Genomic DNA, 22,218 nt, shown 5'->3' on the forward strand with positions numbered 1-22,218 from the left:
CAGGATAATGCAGTGAGAACAGGGACAGATTCAAGTTCCAGAATCTTTCAAAGATTGATTCATCTCATTGATGTACAGGATAATCAAGAAATAGGCAAGACCCAACTCAAGCAGAGATCAAAAAAGTAAACTTTGACTAAGTTTTAACTGAAAACTAAAAAGGCTATAAAGCCCTTGCTGTCCCAGCCCTCACTACCTGTTCTCATTCAATAATAAGCAGCAAAGACCCCTTGAGGAAAGAATAAGTCTGAAAATTTGAATTTCAAGTTGATGAAAATCCTCTTCAAGATGACCCCTTGAAACCCCCCTTTTGGGTCAAATGCTAGGAAACCAGGGACTCCCCAAAACTAATCTGAGAACTTCATCACATGTATAGGAAGCCAGAGGCCTCCACACCTAAGAAGGCATCCCAACTAATAGGGAGCCCCAGGCACTGCTGAGGATGTTGGTCTTTGCTATTCAGTTGTCCTTGGGGATGCAAATGTAAGAGAAATGCAGGTCAGAAAAGGGCTAAGTAGTTCCTACCAGCCATCCTGTACTTCTTAAAATTAATGCTCCATTGAAGCTTACCCTCACCCCAATTATATAGAAAGCATCCCCTTTTTAAAGCCTCTGTACCATGTGTGCATCAGTCTCTGTAATTCCACTGAATATTGGCCTTGTCCATAGAATGTTCTGCAGCCAAGATTGTTTCACGGTTACTATTTTCACCACTTTTTCCTCCATCACTCAACTGAAGGGCTGGTGTGCATTCATGCCCGCCCCACCCTACCCCCAATATTTCATCTGTGGTTCTCAGTTTTTTTCTGCTTCAGTTTCCTTGAAGGATATGTCACATTATTTCTAGAAGTTGACTACTGCAAGGATTCTGAAGGTAGGAAAAGAGGTGCTCTTGAAATTGGGCAAATGCAAAGAGAAAGAAAACTAAGTAGATTAAGGGTCCCTCCAGAGTATACATACTCCCTGTTACCCCCAGAAGAATCACTGAGCATATGGTGGCAGGACTCTGTTACTGAACTGACTTATTTCTTAAAAAGTGGTAACCAGAAGTGCTTGGTGCTGTGTGAACTGTGACCATGGTGACTTCAGATTGCTAGTGTACACTGCAATGCAGCAGACACTAGGCCCCAGGCTCTCAGCCAGCTTTGTGGCCTAATGGCAGGAGCACTGAGCTCAAAGTGGGGAGATCTATCTAGCTCTGGGACCCAGCTCTTCTACTTATTAGCTGCCAGATTCCAGAAGAGCCTAAATTTCCTTATTTATGCAACAGAATTAAAAATGTTCAAAATGGGGCTGGAGTGTAGCTTAAGTGGTAGAGCACTTGCCTAGCATGCACAAGGCCCTGGGTTCCATCCCCAGCACTGGGGGTGCTGGTGGGGAAGAGTGCTCATCAAATAGAGCTTCAAAAACCACACAAGTAAATATTAATCAACAGGAAGTACATGTCTTTGCTGTGAAAAGTCACTTATAAAATCCTTCATTCAGTGTAATATTCCAAAGAATAAGAAGCATGTTCTAAAGCTTAGCTAAACATCAAGAGGCCTGTTCTGGGTACTAAAACACCACAGACATTTTTAAAGCTGCAACCCTCTACTCCGAAGAGAAATATTTGGTAAAGGAGGGTAGTCACGGGGAAAGTGTTGCTGAGATCACCACCCGCTTGAATCTGGCAAAAGAAAAAAGCTTCTGAAAAGTTTCAAATTGGATTAAGTTTCAATAAAAACATGGCCATTTGAAGTGTGGAGATATTAGCAACTTCTTTAAAAGAATCAATGCTCATCCACATTTAGATTTCAGTTTGCTTATAAATAACAAAGTCTAGATACTAGTTTTCACCCAGTCCCAACCTCCTTTGCCTTTAAAGCATCACTTATTCCCTTTGAGTGCCTTTGTCTTGGAAATCAGAGAATGACAGTGAACTGTGACCACTGCAGCCACTGGGCCTGAACTTCAGGAGCCCCCTCCCCATCAGCAGTACCACATTGTGGTCCATCAAGCAAAGTTAGGAGTCTTCAGTTGCTTTAGTGCTGTAGCAATAAATAGTTTATATGGACCTCATAAAATGAACACTTAGAAGAATGAGAAGTATGGGCGGAAAACAAAGAAAGTTCAGAGACTCTGCATGCCCCAGTGAGTTCATCTCCCTTCTTTCAAGGGTGATGACTTTAGTCATTTTACGTGCACAATTTTATTCATAAGAGGAAGGGAGGAAAAATTCAGTTTCAGAAGCTTCTGAAACACTTGACCCTGTGCTGTCTGAAAATGTACTGCACATTATGTCCAGCCTTGACCTGAATCCCTTTCTTTCAGAAGATTTTCTGGAAAATAGGATTCATATTCATATTTTCTCTCTCTCTCTCTCTCTCTCTCTCTCTCTCTCTCTCTCTCTCTCAATATCTGGGAGCTGTGGCATATTTAACAGACTGAATCATTTCAGAGTAATACTCTCCAGAGGTGGGCAACTGAGGTATAGAATTATATCCTGTGGAAAATGATGGTGGTTTGAGGGGTGGGGGAGGAGGTTATTGAATCACAAAGACATGTTTCTTATTTGGAAAAAAAATGACAGTGTGCAGGATGTTCAATTTCCTTCTGCACTGTGCCCATGGAGAGTGCCGTCTCTTAAAGCAGGGAGTCATTGGTATTCACTGGAGCTTGCCAGGTTTCATTTTTATTGTTTCAGAGACTTATTACTCTTTCAAAGTGGCTCCCAGGTTTGCTGCCTTTTCTCAGTATATATGAGCTAAGGTAGTCAGAGGAAACACTTTAATTACATTTTAAGTAGAATAAAAGCATAAGTATATTTATGAAAATTCTAACAGAAGGTGCAGTGAGACCATTAACTTAAATCCCCAAAATACATAAAGTGGTTTTTTCATAATAAAAAAATTCATAGTTGGTGCATTAAATTGTACCTGCATATTAAAAATCTGCCCTAAACACTAAATATTGCCTAAATGTGAACATCATATTCAAAATTCCTCCTATAAAAAGAGTGTTGGGAACATGGGCAATCATCATCTGTCTCCCAGGCTTGTCCTTAAGTTGTTGTTCCTTGGATAGCAAGTCTTTGGTCACCAAATGATGATTTTTGCTTTCGTTCTCCCGCTGTCGCTTCTGTTCTCTCTCATTGGGCCTCTTCCTTCAAATCATCTGTGCTTTGCTTAAATTTGATTTTAGTGAACCTGCTCATAATTTTGACAAGCAAAAACTATGAGATGAAAGAAAGAGGAGGAATTGGAGGCTGTACTTCAAGTGGAACATAATAGAAAAATTTAAGGATCAAATAAGCAAAATTTCACATGAGCCACCAGAGCTGGTCATTGGCAAATGTTCAGAAAACTCTGACTCCTTCAAGAAACAAAGTTCTTTTTATCTCAGAACCAGGAGGATTCAAAATCTGGTTTTCTGTACTTTTTAAAATTTTTTTTATATTTTTTATTTTTGGTACCAGGGATTGAACTCATTGAACCACATCCCAGCCCTACTTTGAATTTTAATTTAGAGGCAGGGCCTCATTTTGTTGCTGATTGCCTCACTTTTGCAGAGGCTGGCTTTGAACTTGGGATCCTCCTGCCTCAGCCTCCCGAGCCTCTGGGGTAACAGGCACGCACCACCATGCTCAGCTATTTCACTGTATTGTTAACAAATTGATAGAAACCATGCCTCTCTAGATACACCATAGATTATGTGGTGATTACTATTTTCCCAATAATATTGGTTCAAAGTAGAATGCTAATCCAAGAATTTAGTAATTTGATTTATGTAATTTTAAGGAACTTGTGTGAGATTTGACCTCTTACAAAGATAGCTAAAAAGCTTTTGTTCTTTAGAACAAAGAAAAATGCCCAGAAAAAAAACTTACATGTTTTGATTTTGCTTAATTTATTAAAAGATGTTTACAAAAACAAAAACTGTGTGAAAAAAGAATAGAATTATTGAAAAAGCAGAATTGCAGATGACCCCAAATGATCTTCCACAGGCATATTTTGCTGATGAGTTTATTAGTGACTCTCTGTCCATCTCATGCTTTGAAAAAATAAAATGAAAAACCACACAAAAGAGGTGGAATGACAGCAGCTTCATAGAAGCCTTAATATTCCAGGGGAAGAAAAAATGAAAGAAGGATGTGTACCTCCTACATTGGGGACCTCACATCTGTGCCAGGCCTGGTTGTGGACTTGTTGTGTATTCTGTGGCACTGATGAGCTGTGTTCTTTCCCCAGTGACTATTTTTGCTCTGAGAATTTCTAAACTAGAAAGGCAATGAGGGACTTAGCTTGTAAAGACCCCTGTAGCATATAATGGATTCTCTGAGTACCTTATTATAGATAAAGTTTTATTTTCTCACTAGAAACTTAAACAGTTGACATTTATCCTTATTTAGGCATAAGAGACAGTCTAAAGGCAAATTTTTTTCTCTGATATTTTGAAAGTATATACTCATGAAATGCTGCAACATTTAAAACTGTGTCTAAGAAAAAATTTAAATCTACATTTAAAAAAGGAAACAGAAGAGGACAAGCCAATCTAGAAAGCCCCCGATTTCTACTCTTTGGGCTCCTCCTAGGTGTATTACTTCTTTTCCAGGCCAAGCATAAGAACAGCTGGTCTAATGATGCTGATGTAACTGGAAGCAGAACTATTGCTGAAAATGCAAACAAGAGTCACCATATCCACAGGGAGCCAGTAGACAGTGGCTAGCTTCTATGGAGGCAACAATCATCTGGTCTTTTTCTCAGAGCACCTCTTTTTTTGTTTTTGTTAAATTTCTTTTTTTTCCATTCAAGTGATTCACACAATTTCTAGGTAGGAAATTGGAAGGCTCACAGCAAGAACTCCCTCCTTCTCTTGCCACTGCTTCCCTGCAATGAACATACATCATTTAAGAAAAAAATTGCAATTTTATAAAAAAAATCAACATTTAGACGAAGTTTACTTGGTGTCTTTTATATTCTCTTACTTATTGTAATCCTTCATTTAGAGATCTAAGTTTGGAGAGCAATTGTTGGCTGCATGTATATAAGTAGACTTAATACTGTTTTCCCCTTCAATGTCATTGTCAGGGCAGGAGCAGTGGGTTAAGAGTAAGAATACACTGAGGTCTGTCTCAATCCCATGTCTCTCAGCTGAAGAGCTGGGAGGCCATCTCCCCTGTGCCTCGCTTTAGCCCAGGGGTGGCCAGTTGAGCTGATGGACTCACTCATCTACAGACATTTGTTGATGTATAGATGCTTTTATATATATATATATATACACACACACACACACACACACACATACTTGATTGCTTGGGCCCCAATCATTTTTTTTTTTGGGGGGGGGGCATGGTACCAGGGATTGAACTCAGGGGCACTTGACCACAAAGCCACATCTCCAGCCCTATTTTGTATTTCGTTTAGATATGGTCTCACTGAATTGCTTAGCACCACTGCGGCTGGCTTTGAAGATATGGTCTCACTGAATTGCTTAGCACCACTGCGGCTGGCTTTGAACTCACCATCCTCTTGCTTCAGCCTCCTGACCACACTTGGCACTGGGCCCCATCCTTCTGAAAACTATAGTGCTCAATTGGAATGAGACTTGATCTTTTTCCATTTGTTGATTTGTGTCTATTTTCTGGTCATCAGTTAAATGAAAACAGTGAAATTATAATAACATTTTTTAAAAATAAGGATTTTTGGTAATCCTATGATTATCACAAATGCTGAAGAAACACAGCTGCGATGTGAGTGCCAGACCCCTTGAGAGAACCTCTGTCAGGAGCAGGAGAGGATTTGTGAGGCTGTGCCTCAGGGACCGGGGAGCATTTCCCTTTGGTTGAAGCTGTGGATTTACTGGAAGACTTCAGAGTCTCCCTCAAAGTCAGTTAATTATCTTCTTCTGTCTTCCTAGAAAAAAAATAAAATAGAGAACTTTATAGATGGGGAGAAAAGGCAGGGGGAAGTGAAATTGGTAATTAAATCATGACAAACTCAAAGTAGAATTACATTGTTGGAAGTCAAATAATAGTTATTACTCAACTGTAAGAATAATTGTCATTCATTGAGTAACAAAGACACTATTCAAAGCAAGAGTATCTGACTTTAAAATCCCTGGAGCTATTTTTAAATGCACATTATAGAGCAAAATAGAAGTTAAAGTTTTTTAGTTTGCTACCTGTTTATGTTCTGATTGTATAATAGTCTTGTTCTAGATGGGATTAAGTAGTGATTTTTCTTTTACTGCTAGTATTATTATTTGTTTAGTTTATTAGTAATGCCATTTGTGTGTGTGTGTGTGTGTATTTCTCCTACATTCTCCAGAATTTTATCCTTCAACTAGTAATGTATGGTGTGGCTCTATTAATAGAGCTATTAGCATATACTACAGTAATGCAAAAACTGTTATGGTAATGGTTCATCAGTTGTGTGCATAACTGAGGGAATTTAAGACCATGCATTTAAAACTCTGCCCTTGTTGTCTTTTCGCTCTTTAATGTTATAAATCAGTGTCTGCTCCTGCTGTTCCATGGCATAGACATACCAATGACCAGATCTTCAAGCCTGACAGTAGGACACACCTGGGATTAGGCTCTTTTCCAGCTAGTCTCTTAGGAGAGCTGAGTTATATGACAATAGCAGCATCAGGATCCAGCAGGTCAATAAAAGTAGGATTTTACCATCCATGGCCAAAAGAAATCTACAAACTGTGGAACAAACAGACTGTGCTATGGGTCGAATGTGATTTGTCCCCTCAGGGTTCATGTGTTGGGCCTGGTGAGAGATCCTGGTTCAGTTAGAGGTATGTCCTCAGGAAGGACTGTGAAAACCTCTCTGACTTCCTATCTGGAGATGTGATCACTCCTCTTCGCACCTGCACCTGCCATGATAGTATACACCATTAGACCCTCACTAGAAGCCAACATGTAGGGTCACCTGATCTTGTACTTTCAGCCTCTGAAACTGTGAGCTAAATAGACCTCTTTTCTTCATAAATAGCATGCCTCAGGTATTTTATTATAATAATGAAGAGTGGACCAAGACAGATAGGTTTTCCAAGTCTTAGAATCTCCTCACACATTTAAGCTATAGATGTAAATCTTTAAAATTAAAGCCAAGTCATACTGTAACCAAATAATGTAGTTTCTCATTCATTCCATAACCAATTACTGAATTCCTACTATGAGACATGGGCTCTTAGTAAATAAAAATGATAAGCATGCTGTCCCTGCTCTCAGGGAATCCACAGCTTGGTGGCAGAGATAGACATGGAAACTGCAGAATATGCCAAGCACTGTCCCTTATATACATGGTCTGAGTGCCATGTGATATGCAGGTAGCAGGAGCAGAGAATCCCTGGAGTCTGTGAGTAGTTGTGTCCTATTGTGGCAGGACTGGAGAGCAAATTATCTAGTAAGAGAAAACAGAACCCAGAAAAAGGAATAATTAATGTTCACTTGAACCACAGACTATCACCATCTGTTGGCAAGGGGTGAAAGGGGCCATGATGGTAGAATGGAGATTAGGGAGTAAGGAAGAGTTTCCATCTTGAAGAATTTGTTGAAAGCCATCTTGGGGTCCATGATGGCCCTCAAACATTTCAGAATAATGCACTGTCTCATCTCTACCTTTATTTTTCCCTCCTTCCCTAAATCTTCTACTTTCCTAAATGGGATCAAAAAAGTGTAAGGGTAGCTGTAGTAATGACAAGAAATCAGGTCTACTAAATCTTTCTTCCTACCGTTCTTCCCATAACCTCATGTATAATTGACTTCACAAAAAGAAGATGTCACATGAACTGAAGTGAAAATAAAAGTTCCATTTTTTTTTTCCTTTGTCCACTGATGGCAGAAGACATTTTCATTATAACCGGAATTGAAAGAAAATCTAATAACATGAAGATTAAAGACCCAGGGCATAATAATGCCAAATCCTTAAATAAATGGACATCTAAGCTCCATTAAAAATGAAGAGAAAACTCCAACAGAGTGTATTACTGGATTTTAGCCTTAAAGTCATAAAGTCTTAGCTTACCTACTTTCACCATTTTAACCAAAAATAACCTTCCTTCAGTCAGCAATTATTGAGGGGGAAAAGAAAGGTGTCTTCCTGTCTCCTATAAGAATATTGATAAGTGGTAATATGATGAAGAAATTGAGAAAAATTTATTGTTTTCTGTATTATTCAGGTAAGATAGGTATGACCATGTGACCATTTTTACTGGATTACACAAATAAATGTGGATTCATTCTTCAACTTTTATTCCTGTGTTTGTGAGATATTAACTATAGGGGAAAAAAGTTTAGGAAAAGCCAAATGAAATGTTTCAAATATAATACAGTTTAATAACCAATTACTTACCTCATTCCCATGGGCATTCTTTCCTGTTTGACCCTTAGTCCACATTTCTAAGGACCCCTCCCTGCTTAAGATCCCTCTATTTACTGCACCAAATTGTAATGCTTAGTGTCACTTCCTCTTTCTTCCAGAGTTTCTTTGAAGGGCAGTCTGCACCATGGGATTCTGCTAAGAAAGATGAGAACAGAATGAAGAACAGATATGGGAATATCATTGCATGTGAGTGCTGACAGTGTAATTGTGCTGTTGTAGAACTTTCTTTCCACATCTGATAAGATTGACCACCAGGCTCATGCAGTGAGAATTTATAGTGCAATTACTGCTTTCGTCCTGCTGCAAGGGGCTGGTGTTATGTTCATACTAAGGGAAGGAAAAATGATCTGAATACTGCCACTACATCAGTGTGCTCTCCCTGTGGGCCCAGTTTTACGTTTAGATTTAAAGTTCTAGGAACATAGGTAATGTTAAAATGTGGAAAAGGAAGACACATTTTTAGGAGTAACACCCCCGTCCTAATGTTTCCCAGCTGCTTCATGAGAATGAATAGAAATCATGATGCACAGCCTGCCTTCATGCAAGGAGCTTGGCGTTCCCTGCGAATATTAACTCATGAATCCTCTGGACTCTGGGTTACGTAGGTCAGTAATAGCCCCATTCTAAGGGCAGGAATGCGAAACTCAGAAGTTAAATGATAGTCCCCATATCACAATATTCATTAGCAAAAGATCTAGGATTATATCTCAGAAATTCCCAGTGCTGGTGAAACTGAATGTTGCCAATCCGTAATGCCTCAGATGGGTTTTAAATTGAGCCCAACCTCATTAATGTTCCATAATGATGCTGAGACACATGGTAGATTCATGAGCCTCCTTCTCTCCAGGCTCAAGCTATCCATCCCCTGCATTAAACTGCTGTGAGTCACACATAAATGCATCACGGTAGTGATGAGCTCACTGTAGTAACTTAACAGAATTAGCAGTATTTATATAGACACATAAACTAAACAGCAAGGCTGAGAGAACAGCTAGCTTATTGTGCCTTATCACGTGTAAGAGAACAAACTTGGAAGGTTTGGATATTCCAGGGGAGCAGTACGTTAGCTTTATTGATTGTAAAAGTACAGTTGAATTCTGTTTGCCTGAGTTAACATTTCTTGAGTTGACACCACAGCGTCTATGGCAGTGCTGCCCCAAAGAAATTTCTATTCAAACCCAGGAGATTGCTGAGCACTTGGCATGTGACTGGGATGAATGAGAAAGGTTTTATTTTTTTATTATTGTTTGAATTTAGACAGTACACATACTCTTGGTCAGTGCAGATCCAAAGGGTTGGGGCTTCCATATAATATGAAACTTCCCAACCGAGCATTTTTTGTTTTCCCTTTGGCCATGAATAGAGCCAAACCACCAGCTTTGTTTTGCAGGTTTTGTTAAAGCATGCCATATTTATTTGGTGCTTTAGTGATGTTGTCAAGGTCCTTTGTAGATGGAAGATGCTGCCCACAGTCCATAGTTTGATTGCCACTCAGTGAATTCATTTGGCACCTGTGGGACACTTTGTCAGAGACTTGGGATATAAAGATTATCAAGATGAGATGTTGCCCCTGCCCATGGGACAAAACAGACCAGGCAGAGGACAGATCCCCGTGGCTGTAGTCCTGCAGTTGACAGCTATGTATACAGTGCAATAATGATTCAGAGAAGGAAAACATTACTTCTTAGCCTATCTAGACTCTTCTAAGTTCTTTCATGTTCTCTGGGAGCCTGAGGAGGTCTTTCACTAGTAACAATTCAGATTTCTCCCAACGGCTTCTGTTCCAAGAAACCCTTCATCTCTGCACTAAACTCTGAGGAGATTCACAGAGCTACCATGGACACTTCCCTTCACATGCAATGTGGAAGGGGATGTTGATGAGTCATTGTCCTGTAGTTGTTATAATATTGCCCATCTGGGCCTTATCTGAGAATAAAGCATACAGAAGGCCATATCAAGGGGTGTCACATTAGGTATGCTGAGAGAGTCAACTGAGCTTTGTGCAGTATAACTTTGAGTCCACTTCTTCCTGATATATAATTTTATACCTGCACTTGGGAAACTCTTGAGAAATATTTCTGAATAATTAATAGGAAAAAATTCAGAGGTTTTTGCATCCCTAATCTGAAAATCTGAGATCCACATTGTTTCAAAATCCAAGATTTTTGAACACTGACATACATGTGAAAAATTCTATATCATAAAACTTTGTTTCATACACAAAATTACTAAAAAAGTTTTATATATATCATATTCATTCCTCTGCTTAATTCTCCTCACAGATGGACCAGAGTGTGTGAATACATTTCTTCTTTCAACAAGCACTTATCGATCATTTACTATTTGCTAGACACCACTGTAAAAAGATAATGAAAAATTTTCTTTAATCTGTGCATATAAGGTTTATATGAAACATAAATATTTCATGTTTAGACTTGGGTCCCATCCCCAAGATATATCATTATGTATATGCAATATCCTAAAATCAAAAAAAAAATTAAAACACTTCTGGTCCTATGCATTTTTGGATAAGGGATTTTCAACCATAAAAATTTAGTGTTTACTGAGTATTTACTTTTGCTAGTCACCACTCTGTGCACTTTGCATTTACTCCCAGATGCAACACTATTAAATAGGTAATATTATTTTCTCTGTTTTATAGGTGAGAAAATTGAGGGCAAAGGAGGGTGAAAGGACTACACAGTTAATAAGATGTGGAGGCAGGACTCCAACCTGGGAGCTGCTATCTCTACTACCTGATGTGCACTTTGAGGGTTGTTTCCATTGGCATAATTTAGCTTTTACCGTCACATTCTTCACAGGCCAGTCTCAGTGACAAGGCAGTTGAAGGACACTCTTGCTCTCCTTTCCTATCCTTCAACTCTCCATGCCACCCTACCCCTAATAAATATACAAAAGAACTAAAAACTGTACTTAAAAGTGGCTTCAAGATAAGTCCTCTGTTTATTAGACTGACCCCTGACGTCCTCTGTCAAGAAACTCTGGAGTACTACCTCTGCCTTCTGCAGAAGTTCTGTATGATGGCTTCATGTCTGTCATCTAAGAAGGACAATGGGGACAATTTAGTAATTGTTAATCCATTTTCAATCATTGTCACCTAGCTCTGAATGGGCACAGAGAGGACAGACTGTCAGAGGACTTTTTAGGAATGGGCCAGATATAAGGAAGAGCAGTAGCCAGCAGGGCTGCCCTGCCTGTGTCCTGCTTGGGAAAGCAGGATGCCCAGCTGGAGGGCACTGGGCAGCATCCTGATCCCAGGATGGCAGGAAGGCAAAAGAAAGTCACACGTGGCCCCACCTACTTCCCAGCTTATTATTACACAACGTATACTGACTTTTTCATGAAGATATTTAAAAACCACAAATGCTGCACAAATATAAAATAGTTTCATGTAACTCAGTGAAGTCCTTACTTTTAAGTTGATGTATGGAGAAGGGAAGTCACTTGTCTGTGATCTAGTACATAGATAGTTGTTCTTTTGTGATATGAAACAATGAAGGTCTAGTTAAATTTATTAGGAAAGTTTATTTTTATAGACTTGGGAAGAGGCATGGCCCTTCCAGGCCAGCCTGACAATGGTCCTATACCAACTGTCTCCTTTAATAAAAAGTTTCCAAGCTTCAGGCTCCATTCCAAGTACATTCCTCCTATGTTGTTCTTAATCAGCATCCTCTCTCCCCACCACCTGGAGTTTCTGCCCACCTTATCTTGACTTGACCCTCTGTATATCTGATGTGCACCTGTTTGTCACAGAAATATCCTACTCACTCCTCTGCTTAGTTCTCTTCACAGATGGACAAAGAGTGTGTGAACCCATTTCTTCTTTCAGCAAGCACTTATTGATCATTTGCTATTTTCTAGACATCACTATAAAAAGATGATGAAAAATAAATCAGTTTGGCAATTATAATCTGGTGCAGGTTTTGGCAAATGTTTTCTTATAAATGATCCAACAGTAAATATTTTAGCCTTTACAGGTAACTTAGTCCAATCCTCTGATATAACAAAATATCACACACACTGGATAACTTGTAAGTAATAGAAATATACTTCTCATGGTTTTAAAAACTGTAAATTCCAAGCTCAAGATCAAGGTGCTACTTTACAGATTCAATGTAATTCCCATCAAAATCTCAGTGACATTCCTTGCAGAAATAGAAAAAGCAATCATGAAATTCATCTGGAAAAATAAGAGACCCAGAATAGATAAAGTAATTCTAAGCAGGAAGAGTGAAACTGGTGGTATCGCGATTCCTGATTTTAAACTATACTATAGAGCAATAGTAACAAAAACAGCATGGTACTGGCACCAAAACAGGCTGGTAGACCAATGGTACAGAATAGAGGACACAGAGACAAATCCACAAAATTACAACTACCTTATATTAGACAAAGGTGCTAAAAACATGCAATGGAGAAAGGATAGCATCTTCAAAAAATTGTGCTGGGAGAACTGCAAATCCATATGTAACAAAATGAAATTGAATCCCTTTCTCTCACCATGCACAAAAGTCAACTCAAAATGGACCAAGGAGCTAGGAATCAGACCAGAGACTTTGTGTCTAATTGAATATAAAGTTGGCCTTAATCTTCATCACGTGGAGGCAGGTCCCAAATTCCTTAGCACCTATAGCACAAGAGTTAAAACCAAGAATCAACAAATGGGAAGAATTCAAACTAAAAAGTTTTTTCTCAACAAGAGAAATAATATGTGAGGTGAATAGGGAGCCTACATCCTGGGCACAAATTTTTACCCCTCAAATATTAGATAGAGCTCTAATCTCTAGAATATACAAAGAACTCAAAAAGTTAAACAACAAAAAAACAAATAACCCAATCAACAAATGGGCCAAGGACTTGAACAGAAACTTCTCAGAAGAGGATATACAATCAATCAACAAATACATGAAAAAATGCTCACCATCTCTAGCAATCAGAGAAATGCAAATTAAAACTACTCTAAGATACCATCTCACTCCAATAAGAATGGCAGCCATTATGAAGTCAAACAACAATAAGTGCTGGCAAGGATGCAGGGAAAAAGGTACATTCATACATTGCTGGTGGGCCTGCAAATTGGTGCAGCCAATTTGGAAAGCAGTATGGAGATTCCTTGGAAAGCTGGGAATGGAACCAACATTTGACCCAGCTATTCCCCTTCTCGGACTATACCCAAAAGACCTAAAAAGAGCATACTACAGGGACACAGCCACATCAATGTTTATAGCAGCACAATTCACAATAGCTAGAAATTGGAACCAAACTAGATGCCCTTCAATTGATGAATGGATTTTAAAAATGTGGCATTTATACACAATGGAATATTACTCAGCACTAAAATATAACAAGATCATGGCATTTGCAGGGAAATGGATGGCATTAGAGCAGATTATGCTAAGTGAAGTTAGCCAATCCCTAAAAAACAAATGCCGAATGTCTTCTCTGATATAAGGGGGGTGACTCAAAATGAGATAGGGAGGAAGAGCATGAGAAGAAGACTACCACTAAATAGGGAAGGGAGGTAGGAGGGAAAAAAAGGGAGAAGGGGAGTTGCATGGAAGATGGAAGGAGAACCTGATCGTTATACAGAATACATATATGATGTTGTGATGAGAAAAAGAAAAAAAAGTGTGTCACGTTAGATTGGATAGAGAGAAATGATAGGACAGGAGGGGAGGAGTAGTGGGGATAGGAAGGGCAGCAGAATAGAATAAACATTATGATTGGTGTATGTATATAGGTGACTCTATGACCAGTGTGATTCTGCAATCTATACAATTAGAAAAATGAGAAATTATACCCCAATGATACAAATGTATGAATTGCCAAGATCATTGTAATGTCATGTGTAGTTAATTAAAAAAAAAATTTAAAAAAACATCAAGGTGCTAGCAGGATAGGTTTCTGGTGAGGGCTACTTTCTGCTTCATAGTTGTCACCTTGTTGCAATGTCCTTCAGCAGAGGGAACAAACCCTGTGTCATCCCATGATGGAAGGGTAGTAGCATAAAAGGGCCTAGCTAGGTCCCCCAGCCATTTTAGAAGACACTAATCCGTTCTATGAAGGTAGAACCTTCATGGCCTAATCACTTTCTACAGATCCCACCCCCTAACACTGTTTTGTTGGGGATTAAGTTTCAACATTAATTTTGGACCATATCAACAAAGCAGCTAGTCTCAGTACAGATGTTTAGCTGCTTCAAAAGCAGCCAGACAAGACAGAAACCCAGTGGACCTGTGACCAATAAACCTTCATTGCAAAGCCAGGCATTGGACTTCAGCGTGCAGGCCATTGTAGGCAGAGGTAAAGCATATTTAAATCTACCTGCCGCCCTGATGACTTTATAGTCTGTGGCCCAAGCAAGGCCAAGGCATCATAGAACAATCAATCTCTGGTCCCAAAATAACAGAAAGCTATGTTGTTGTAACACTGTTGGGGACTGGTAAGACAAGGGTGAATGAGGGAAGAGTGGAAGGTCAGGGAGGACCTATTGGGCAAAAGAAAAGAGCATAGTATATGGAGTACAGTTTGGAGTCCTTGTTCCACTGCATGTTAGCTGGTGGCCTTGGGTAAGTCATTAGCCTTATCAATATCATAATTTCCTGAGAACCATCACCTGTTATAGAAATAAACTGAAATGTCACATAAAAACAATATTGACTATTGTCACTTGAAAGAAAAACCACATTTTCTTCACTATTCTTTCTTCTTCTAAGTAGACTCAGTCATTTAAAATGAAAATTGGCTGGGCTCAGTGGCTCACACCTGTAAACCCAGTGGCTTGGGAGGCTGAGACAGAAGGATCGAGAGTTCTTCAAAACCAGCCTCAGCAAAAGCAAGGCACTAAGCAACTCAGTGAGACCCTGTCTCTAAATAAAATACAAAATAGGGCTGGGGATATGTCTCAGTGATCAAGTGCCCCTGAGTTTAATACTTGGTACTCCCAAAAAGAAAATAAATAAAATAAAACGAAAATCAGCATTTTGAAGTCTCGGGTTCCAAATGAATAGTTAGTACATAATTACCAGTGCCATCTTGCTCTGTAGTTTTAGCCCCACTGTGGATGGTGTCCCAGCTCTTCCCAGACTTGGCTCTGGCTTGTGTTTCTGAGTGGTTTGCACTGGATGTGGCCTTTCACCTTGATTTCTGGGCTGCATTTTCTAGCATCCCCCTGCCCTCCATCCTACTCCCACCCACCCCTTAGTGTTTCTGTATTGGATTGCATTGTTTTTGTACCTGTCGAGGGACAATGATATGAAGAGACTTCTCTGCTCCAGCCTTTCTGTCCAGTCCTCTTCCTTCTCCCCTTCCGTAGTACCTTAAAGCCTTTCCTTGTGCTCCTGTGTTCTGTTGGCTATCATTTTCTAAAATCCCTCTAGAATTTTGTTATTGATAATTGGCTTACATAAATATATGATTTTATGTGAATATATAGTATATGTGTATATGTATATATACACACATACACTGGTTATTTAATTTTCTCTAAGGCTCCATCATGGCATATCCTAAGAGATCAATCACTTAAGCCACCTGCAAAGTTATTAATGCTTCTTAAATAGAGGATCCAAATCCCAGACAGATCTGTTAATCCACTCCAGCAAATTAGAGTGAATTTGATACCAGGTAGGGGATGAAGGAAAACCACTACCTTAGGCTTCAGTAGCACAACTGCTCAGGCACCAGCACCGGCCTGCGTCTGGGTCAGATCCTGAGATCTGAGCAGTGTGTCAGTAGGGAGGACGCCCATTTCAGCCTGCATTTCCTGCAGTGCTTTGTGCCACTCTTTCATCATCACCATTTGGCAACTGCTTCACTTAGGCTGTCTGTCTATACAGCAGTAACAGTAAATCTTGGCTATTGATAAAGTTGTACAAGGATTTAAGGAATGAAAGAAAACAAGGATACTTCCCTAACCATGCTTATGTATATGCCCATAGATGCTTAATGGCTGTTTCTTTATAGGTTTAGAGATTAGTATTATCATCTCCCTTTCCATAAACATGTATGTAATTGCACAAAGGTCAGTGTCACTCACTGGGAAGTCTGCCTCACAGAGTCAAGGCCCTGAGGATAGCACCACTTACCTCCTGTGAGGAATTGGGGATTCCATCAACCTATCTTCAAGATGCTTGTTAGTGCTTTTCAAAGAACATTAAAAAGTGCTTGTAATGATCTCATTCACTGTATTCCAGCAGTGTTCGCATATAAAATGGTGTTAATGGCACTTAAAATCTGTTTATTGGCTTTTGCTCCTAAGTAAGTTAAACTTTTCCGTTATTTACACTGTAGATTTGCTGAGCTAGCCCTTTCCCATTAGAAACTAACACTCTGTCTGCTGTTATCACCACACACACAGACACAGCCCCTATTACTCTCCACAGTTCCTAGCTATAATAAACTCCAAGTTGAAGGCATACACCAAATCTCCAGCTAACGAGGCAGCCTTCTTGCAGCTGGCTCTGAGTTCTGGAGGGCTGACTGCTGAAAAGAATGAGCCAGAATCTGCAGGAGCATTCCAGGCAGATTCCAGCCTCCTCTTTACTGTCATTCATTCAACGATACATATTGATCTGCCATGTGTCAGGCGCTGTGCCAAAATGAAGTCATTCTTTCCACTAATATTTGTTGAGTGCCTATTTCAGACCAGACACAATCCTACGTGTCAGAGACAGAGCTGGGAACAAAATAGCAGACTACTTTGTGGGTATAGTGCTTAATGTTCTTGCAGAGGGGACAGAAAAGTAATCACTTAGTGCATAGTAAAATATGTGTATCACAAAGTGACTCATGCAAAAAGCAAAAATAAAGCAGGGGACGAAGATGGTCTGAGGTGTCAGTTGCAGTTCCCCAGTTCCCTGAGGGAGGGGACACAATGCCAGCCAGGACTAGAAGCAGGAGAGCAAGTGGCAATTCCAGACACAAGCTTTGAGGCATAAGAAGTGTGGTCAGGATGGCAAGGAGGCCAGTGTTAGCAGAGCAAAGGGAATGAACAGGAAAGTTGTAGGGTGGGGGGACACTGGGGTGAGCACACTAACAACAGCCGACAGAGTCCTTAGCCTCATGAACTTGATAGGGTTAGGAGAACTAGTAGGATTAATTAAATGATCCCATGTGATTGCACAAGTAAATCAAATTGAAGTTAAGGGCATAAAAAGAAGCGCATAGTATCATGAGAACTCAAAATGTGGGGGTTGATTTATTCAGGAGGTATGGGAAGATGACCCTTAAGATGTGACATGAAAGACAACTGAATTAAGAGGATAAAATAAGCTGAATGCAGTTGTGCATGCCTTTTTTAATCCCTGTAGTTTGGGAGGTTGAAGCAGGAGGATCACAAATTCAACTCCAGCTTCAGCAACTTAGTGAGGCCCTAAGCCATGTAGCCAGACCCTACCTCAAAATAAAAAATAAGAAGTGCTGGGGATGTTGTACCTCAGGGTCCAATCCCTGGTACCAAAAGAAAAAAAAAGGATAAGAACCTGTCACATGAGGGAACCCCTTAAATCTGAAGAACTAGACAGAAACCAGGGTGTTCAGAGCTAGGATCGATTGGAGGTGGAAGTTAGGCAAGGGAAGGAAGGGAACAGGTGAATCCAGACCACAGAGCCTTTTAGGGCACATTAAGGATTTTAATTTTATTTATAATTTTATTATAATTATAATTACAAGGGAGACCTCATTAAGAAATTTTTGGGGGAGGGTAGGGGTAGTGGATTGTTAATTAAATTTGCATTGAAAATTTTTGGTCAGAGGAATAGAAAATGGATCAGAAAAGAACACTAGTTAGGAGATCCTGGGTAGCCCAGGTGAGAAACAATAGTGCTGTGGCTAGAGAAAAGTTATGTTATAGATTCAAGAGAAGTAATTGACCAAACTGAAATATGGATAGAATATGGAGTAAGACAGAGGAGGCAGAGATGACTCAGACTTCCAATTTGCAGAAAGATGATAGATGGACATTTGGATAGATAGCAGATGGAGGGATGGGCTATTTACTCAGATGGGCAACACTGGAAGGAAGCAGTTTTGAAGAGGATCTCAGAGGTGAGCTTCAAGTTAGCAGTAGCATGGAAAGCTTATGGGTTTAAGTGGGGAACATTTTGAAACATTTGAATGGGCTGCCAGTCGATGGTTGTATAAAACTTGTCCTGGATATGTTAGTGACTCATGGGGCAGACAGGTGGCTGGAGAAGCCTTTGGCATGATGCAATTGTCTGTGAAGAAGTATAGAAGACATGGAGAGCCCAGGACCAACCCAAAGGGGCTGTAATAATAGACAATATGGAGATGAAACTGCTCAGCCTAGACACAGGAACATTGTGTCGTGCAGAAATGGGGGGTGTTCATGACATCCTGTTGGTATACCTAGGAATGTCAAGACTGAGGTAGTGGCAAGGACAGAACAAGTGTGGCATTAGCTAGGAAGGGGAGAGAGGGCCCCTTCTGAATTTGGATGTCATCTTCACTGGGGCACTCCAGGCATCCCTGTGTAGTTTTCTAATAATGAGAAAACTAAAAGGGCTCTGAAAACTTTCCACCTAATCTGTCCCTCCAGCTTCTTTTAATCAATAGATCAATCTTGGTGGCTTGCATTAAAGACTTCACTTTTTTTGTATTGGATTTTGTTTTGTAGCAAAGTTGTCTCTGCTAACTAAGTGACTCCTACAGTGCCTCCTCCCCCTTTTCCTTCCTCTTCTCCTTCCCCTCCCTCTTCCTTTCTCCTTTCTCTTCCCCAACCCCCTCCTCTGGAATCTATAATTGTCATGATCTGACTTAGCTGTAAAAGCCAGAGCCCTGGGAAGGGAGAGAACAAGAATTTAGTTAGAGGAGACAGAGTTGGTGGAGAGAGCTTTGGCATTAAATTCGGGTGGTCAAGAGCAAGGGAGAAATAGATTGACACAATGCATAGAGTAAAGTCTGGGATCTCTTCCAGGATTCTGAAGAGTGAAGAGTGCAAGTCTGTTAACAGAGGGACTAGGTAAACAAGGAGCCAGAAACAACACAAGACACACAAGAAACCAGCAGAAAGTGATTCCTCTGTAGTGCCACCTACCATTAAATGCAGGAGTCCTATCTTTGCTCCTTGCTCAGAGCCTGTGTGGCTGGATTGTAAGGCCCCAGGGGGAAACCAGCAAGTTCAACACCAAGGGGTAGGATGCCAAGCACTTCCTACTGGTTATGGTCACCTGGCTCTTCTGCATCTTGTACCTTGAAACAGGTGCAGCAGCATCCTTGGTGATAATAACTATAAAAGAAGCAAAGCCATTCTTGGCAGAATCAGTGGTAATTAAATTAATTTTAAGTCTTCCCTCAGAGGCCAAATGTTACTTAGATCATTGTGATTCCAATTTACCTTAAGTATGTCATCAATATTTGGCAGACAGAGAAAATTGGCTAGAGGTGAAAGATTATCAGTGATGTACTTCATTTCTGCCCCGATGGGTATATCTAATTACTTGCAAGTTAAAATTGTAAGACCATTACCAATATCATTATGTTTAGTATGAAAGTGTGAAAATATTCGAAGCTTCTTAGAGGTATTTTTAAATAATTACTTGATGAAAGTGTGTAAGTACCATATTTTAGAGACTTAGGACAGAGAATTTTTTTTCTTAATTGCCCAGCAGTTTTCTGAAGTATTTTTCTTTGTCACTGATAATAATTGTACATATTTGTGTGGAGGGGTATAATTTGATAATTCAACACTTACAATGTATAATGGTCAGATGAGAATTATTAGCATTTCCCTCTCCTTAAACATTGATCATTTCTTTGTGTTGGAAAAGTTCAAGCTCCTCTCTTCTAGTTCTTTATAAAAGATATAATAGGGGGCTGGGATTATGGCTCAGTGGTAGAGTGCTCGCCTCACACATGTAGGGCCCTGGATTCGATCCTCAGCACCACACAAAAATAAATAAACAAAATAGAGGTATTGTGTCCAACTACAACTTAAAAAATAAATATTAAAAAAAGCTATAATAGATTGTTGTGAAGTGTAATCATATACCAATATCCTCCCTCTGTCCCCTCGCCCTCTCCTTCCTAGCTCATAGACACCTGCTTTACTCCTCCATGACCTGCCTCCAGTGTATTGTGCCTGTATACATGCATTCACACATACATGCATACCTATGTGTTCAAAAACCTCAGCACATGAGAATTTTCCAAAAGTAAGTGATGATTTGTTATGATCAGTTTTTTATGTGCCAGTTTCCTACCCGCAAAATATTAGGTTTTCCCCCCTTTTTTATCTAGTAAAATCTTTTTAAAAGATATGAGAGAAATAGCACATAGTCTTTTGTGCAGATTGAGTTTCTCAAAAAGGCAGAGTTTATTATATTTCATTATGGGGTAACCCTGAGTTGTGATTATGTTATAAATATTATTTGGATTTTTATCATATCCCAGTCATTCATGGCAAATAGGCTCTTTTTTCCCTCCAATTATAAAAGAAGTTCATTCACATTAAAGAAAACATGTACTGTAAAAAAAAATGTTTGGGGAAATTGCCCAGACCCTCAAAGACAGACTAAACTACATAGACAGTTGAAGTAGTACATAAAATCATAAAGGTAAAAAAGAAAACCACTCCAAAATTTACCCCCAGCAGAAACCCCATCATTCCTTCCAGTTATTCCACTGTGCGTAGTTATGTACATAGAATCATCATTGAGTATCTGGGGTACTGGTGCTAGGTCACCACCCCATCAGGTACCAAAATATACAGATGCTCAAACCCCTTATATAACATGGTATAGGGTTGGCATATAAACTACACATATCACCCTGTATACTTTAAATCTAGATTACTTATAACATCTACTACAATGTAAATGCTATATAAATAGTTGTCATACTTATTCTTTAGGGAATAATGTCAGGAAAAACTCTGTACATGTTCAGTACAATTATATCTCAAATACTTTTAATTCATAGTTGCTTGATTCTGTAGATGTGGAACCCACAGACAAGGAGAGCCAGCTATGTACTCATGCATCTGATTACTTCATGTAGATGGACTCTAATTAGATATGTTGCTTTGTGGCCTGCTCTTCTTCACTCTATAATATGTCACTGTGACCTTTCTTCATTATTAAATTAAAGCAAAAGTAATCCTTTTTAATGATTGTATTACAATCTTTTGTTTATATGACCACCATGGATCAGTTCCCAATTGATACCATTGAAAGGTTTAAACAAGATGCTAAAAGAAAAAAATGTATTTCATAAAAGCATCTCTCAGCATAGATCACCAGAGAGGGAAGAGTCTAGAAGAAAAAATGAAATAGTCCAGGTGAAAATTTAACAAGTCTTAAATTAAGTCATTGTCAGTAATGAGACTACTGGTTACTAACTTTTTAATTTATTTCTTATCACTTGCCAAACATTTACTAATGTATCATACACAAACAATAAAATGTTAGCTTGAGTATTATTCCCATTTACAGTGGGGCAAACTGAAGTGCTAATTAAGTAACATGTTCAAGATCACATAACCAGAAAGTGACAGGACTGTGATTCAAACAGGAATGCTGGCTCCAGAGCAGAGATCATAAGCTCTATACTACACTGCAAAGAAATAGGGATCAAAAAGGAAAGTTATTGCATAGATGCCAGGGAATTAAAATCTACGAGTTGTTAAGCAGGATTCAGCCTTTTTCCTGTCTCCCTGGAAAAGCAGCTCACATTCCTTTAAGGGGCTGCTGGAGTTTTCAGTTCTGCCCTTCTCTGCTTTTCCCAAGCAAGCATTTTTGGTTCTGATGATCATGTTGTGAAACTTGTACAAGGATGTTGCTTTTTTTTTTTTTTTTTTTTTTTTTTT

The 22,218-nt window shown here is 39.4% G+C and overlaps 1 protein-coding gene across 17 annotated transcripts in view; it reads left to right on the top strand.

Annotated features, from left to right (window-relative positions):
• Ptprm (protein tyrosine phosphatase receptor type M) overlaps window positions 1-22,218 on the top strand; it is an 825,349-nt gene that overhangs the window by 704,123 nt on the left and 99,008 nt on the right. For all 17 annotated transcript variants that reach the window (XM_048806549.1, XM_048806555.1, XM_048806560.1 and 14 more), the window contains one exon: window positions 8,471-8,558. In XM_048806549.1, the coding sequence (XP_048662506.1) occupies window positions 8,471-8,558 (88 nt within the window). The remainder of the gene's footprint in view (window positions 1-8,470; window positions 8,559-22,218) is intronic.

Source organism: Marmota marmota, unplaced genomic scaffold (assembly GCF_001458135.2).
Source record: "Marmota marmota marmota unplaced genomic scaffold, marMar, whole genome shotgun sequence".
In the NCBI taxonomy this organism is placed as follows: domain Eukaryota; kingdom Metazoa; phylum Chordata; class Mammalia; order Rodentia; family Sciuridae; genus Marmota; species Marmota marmota.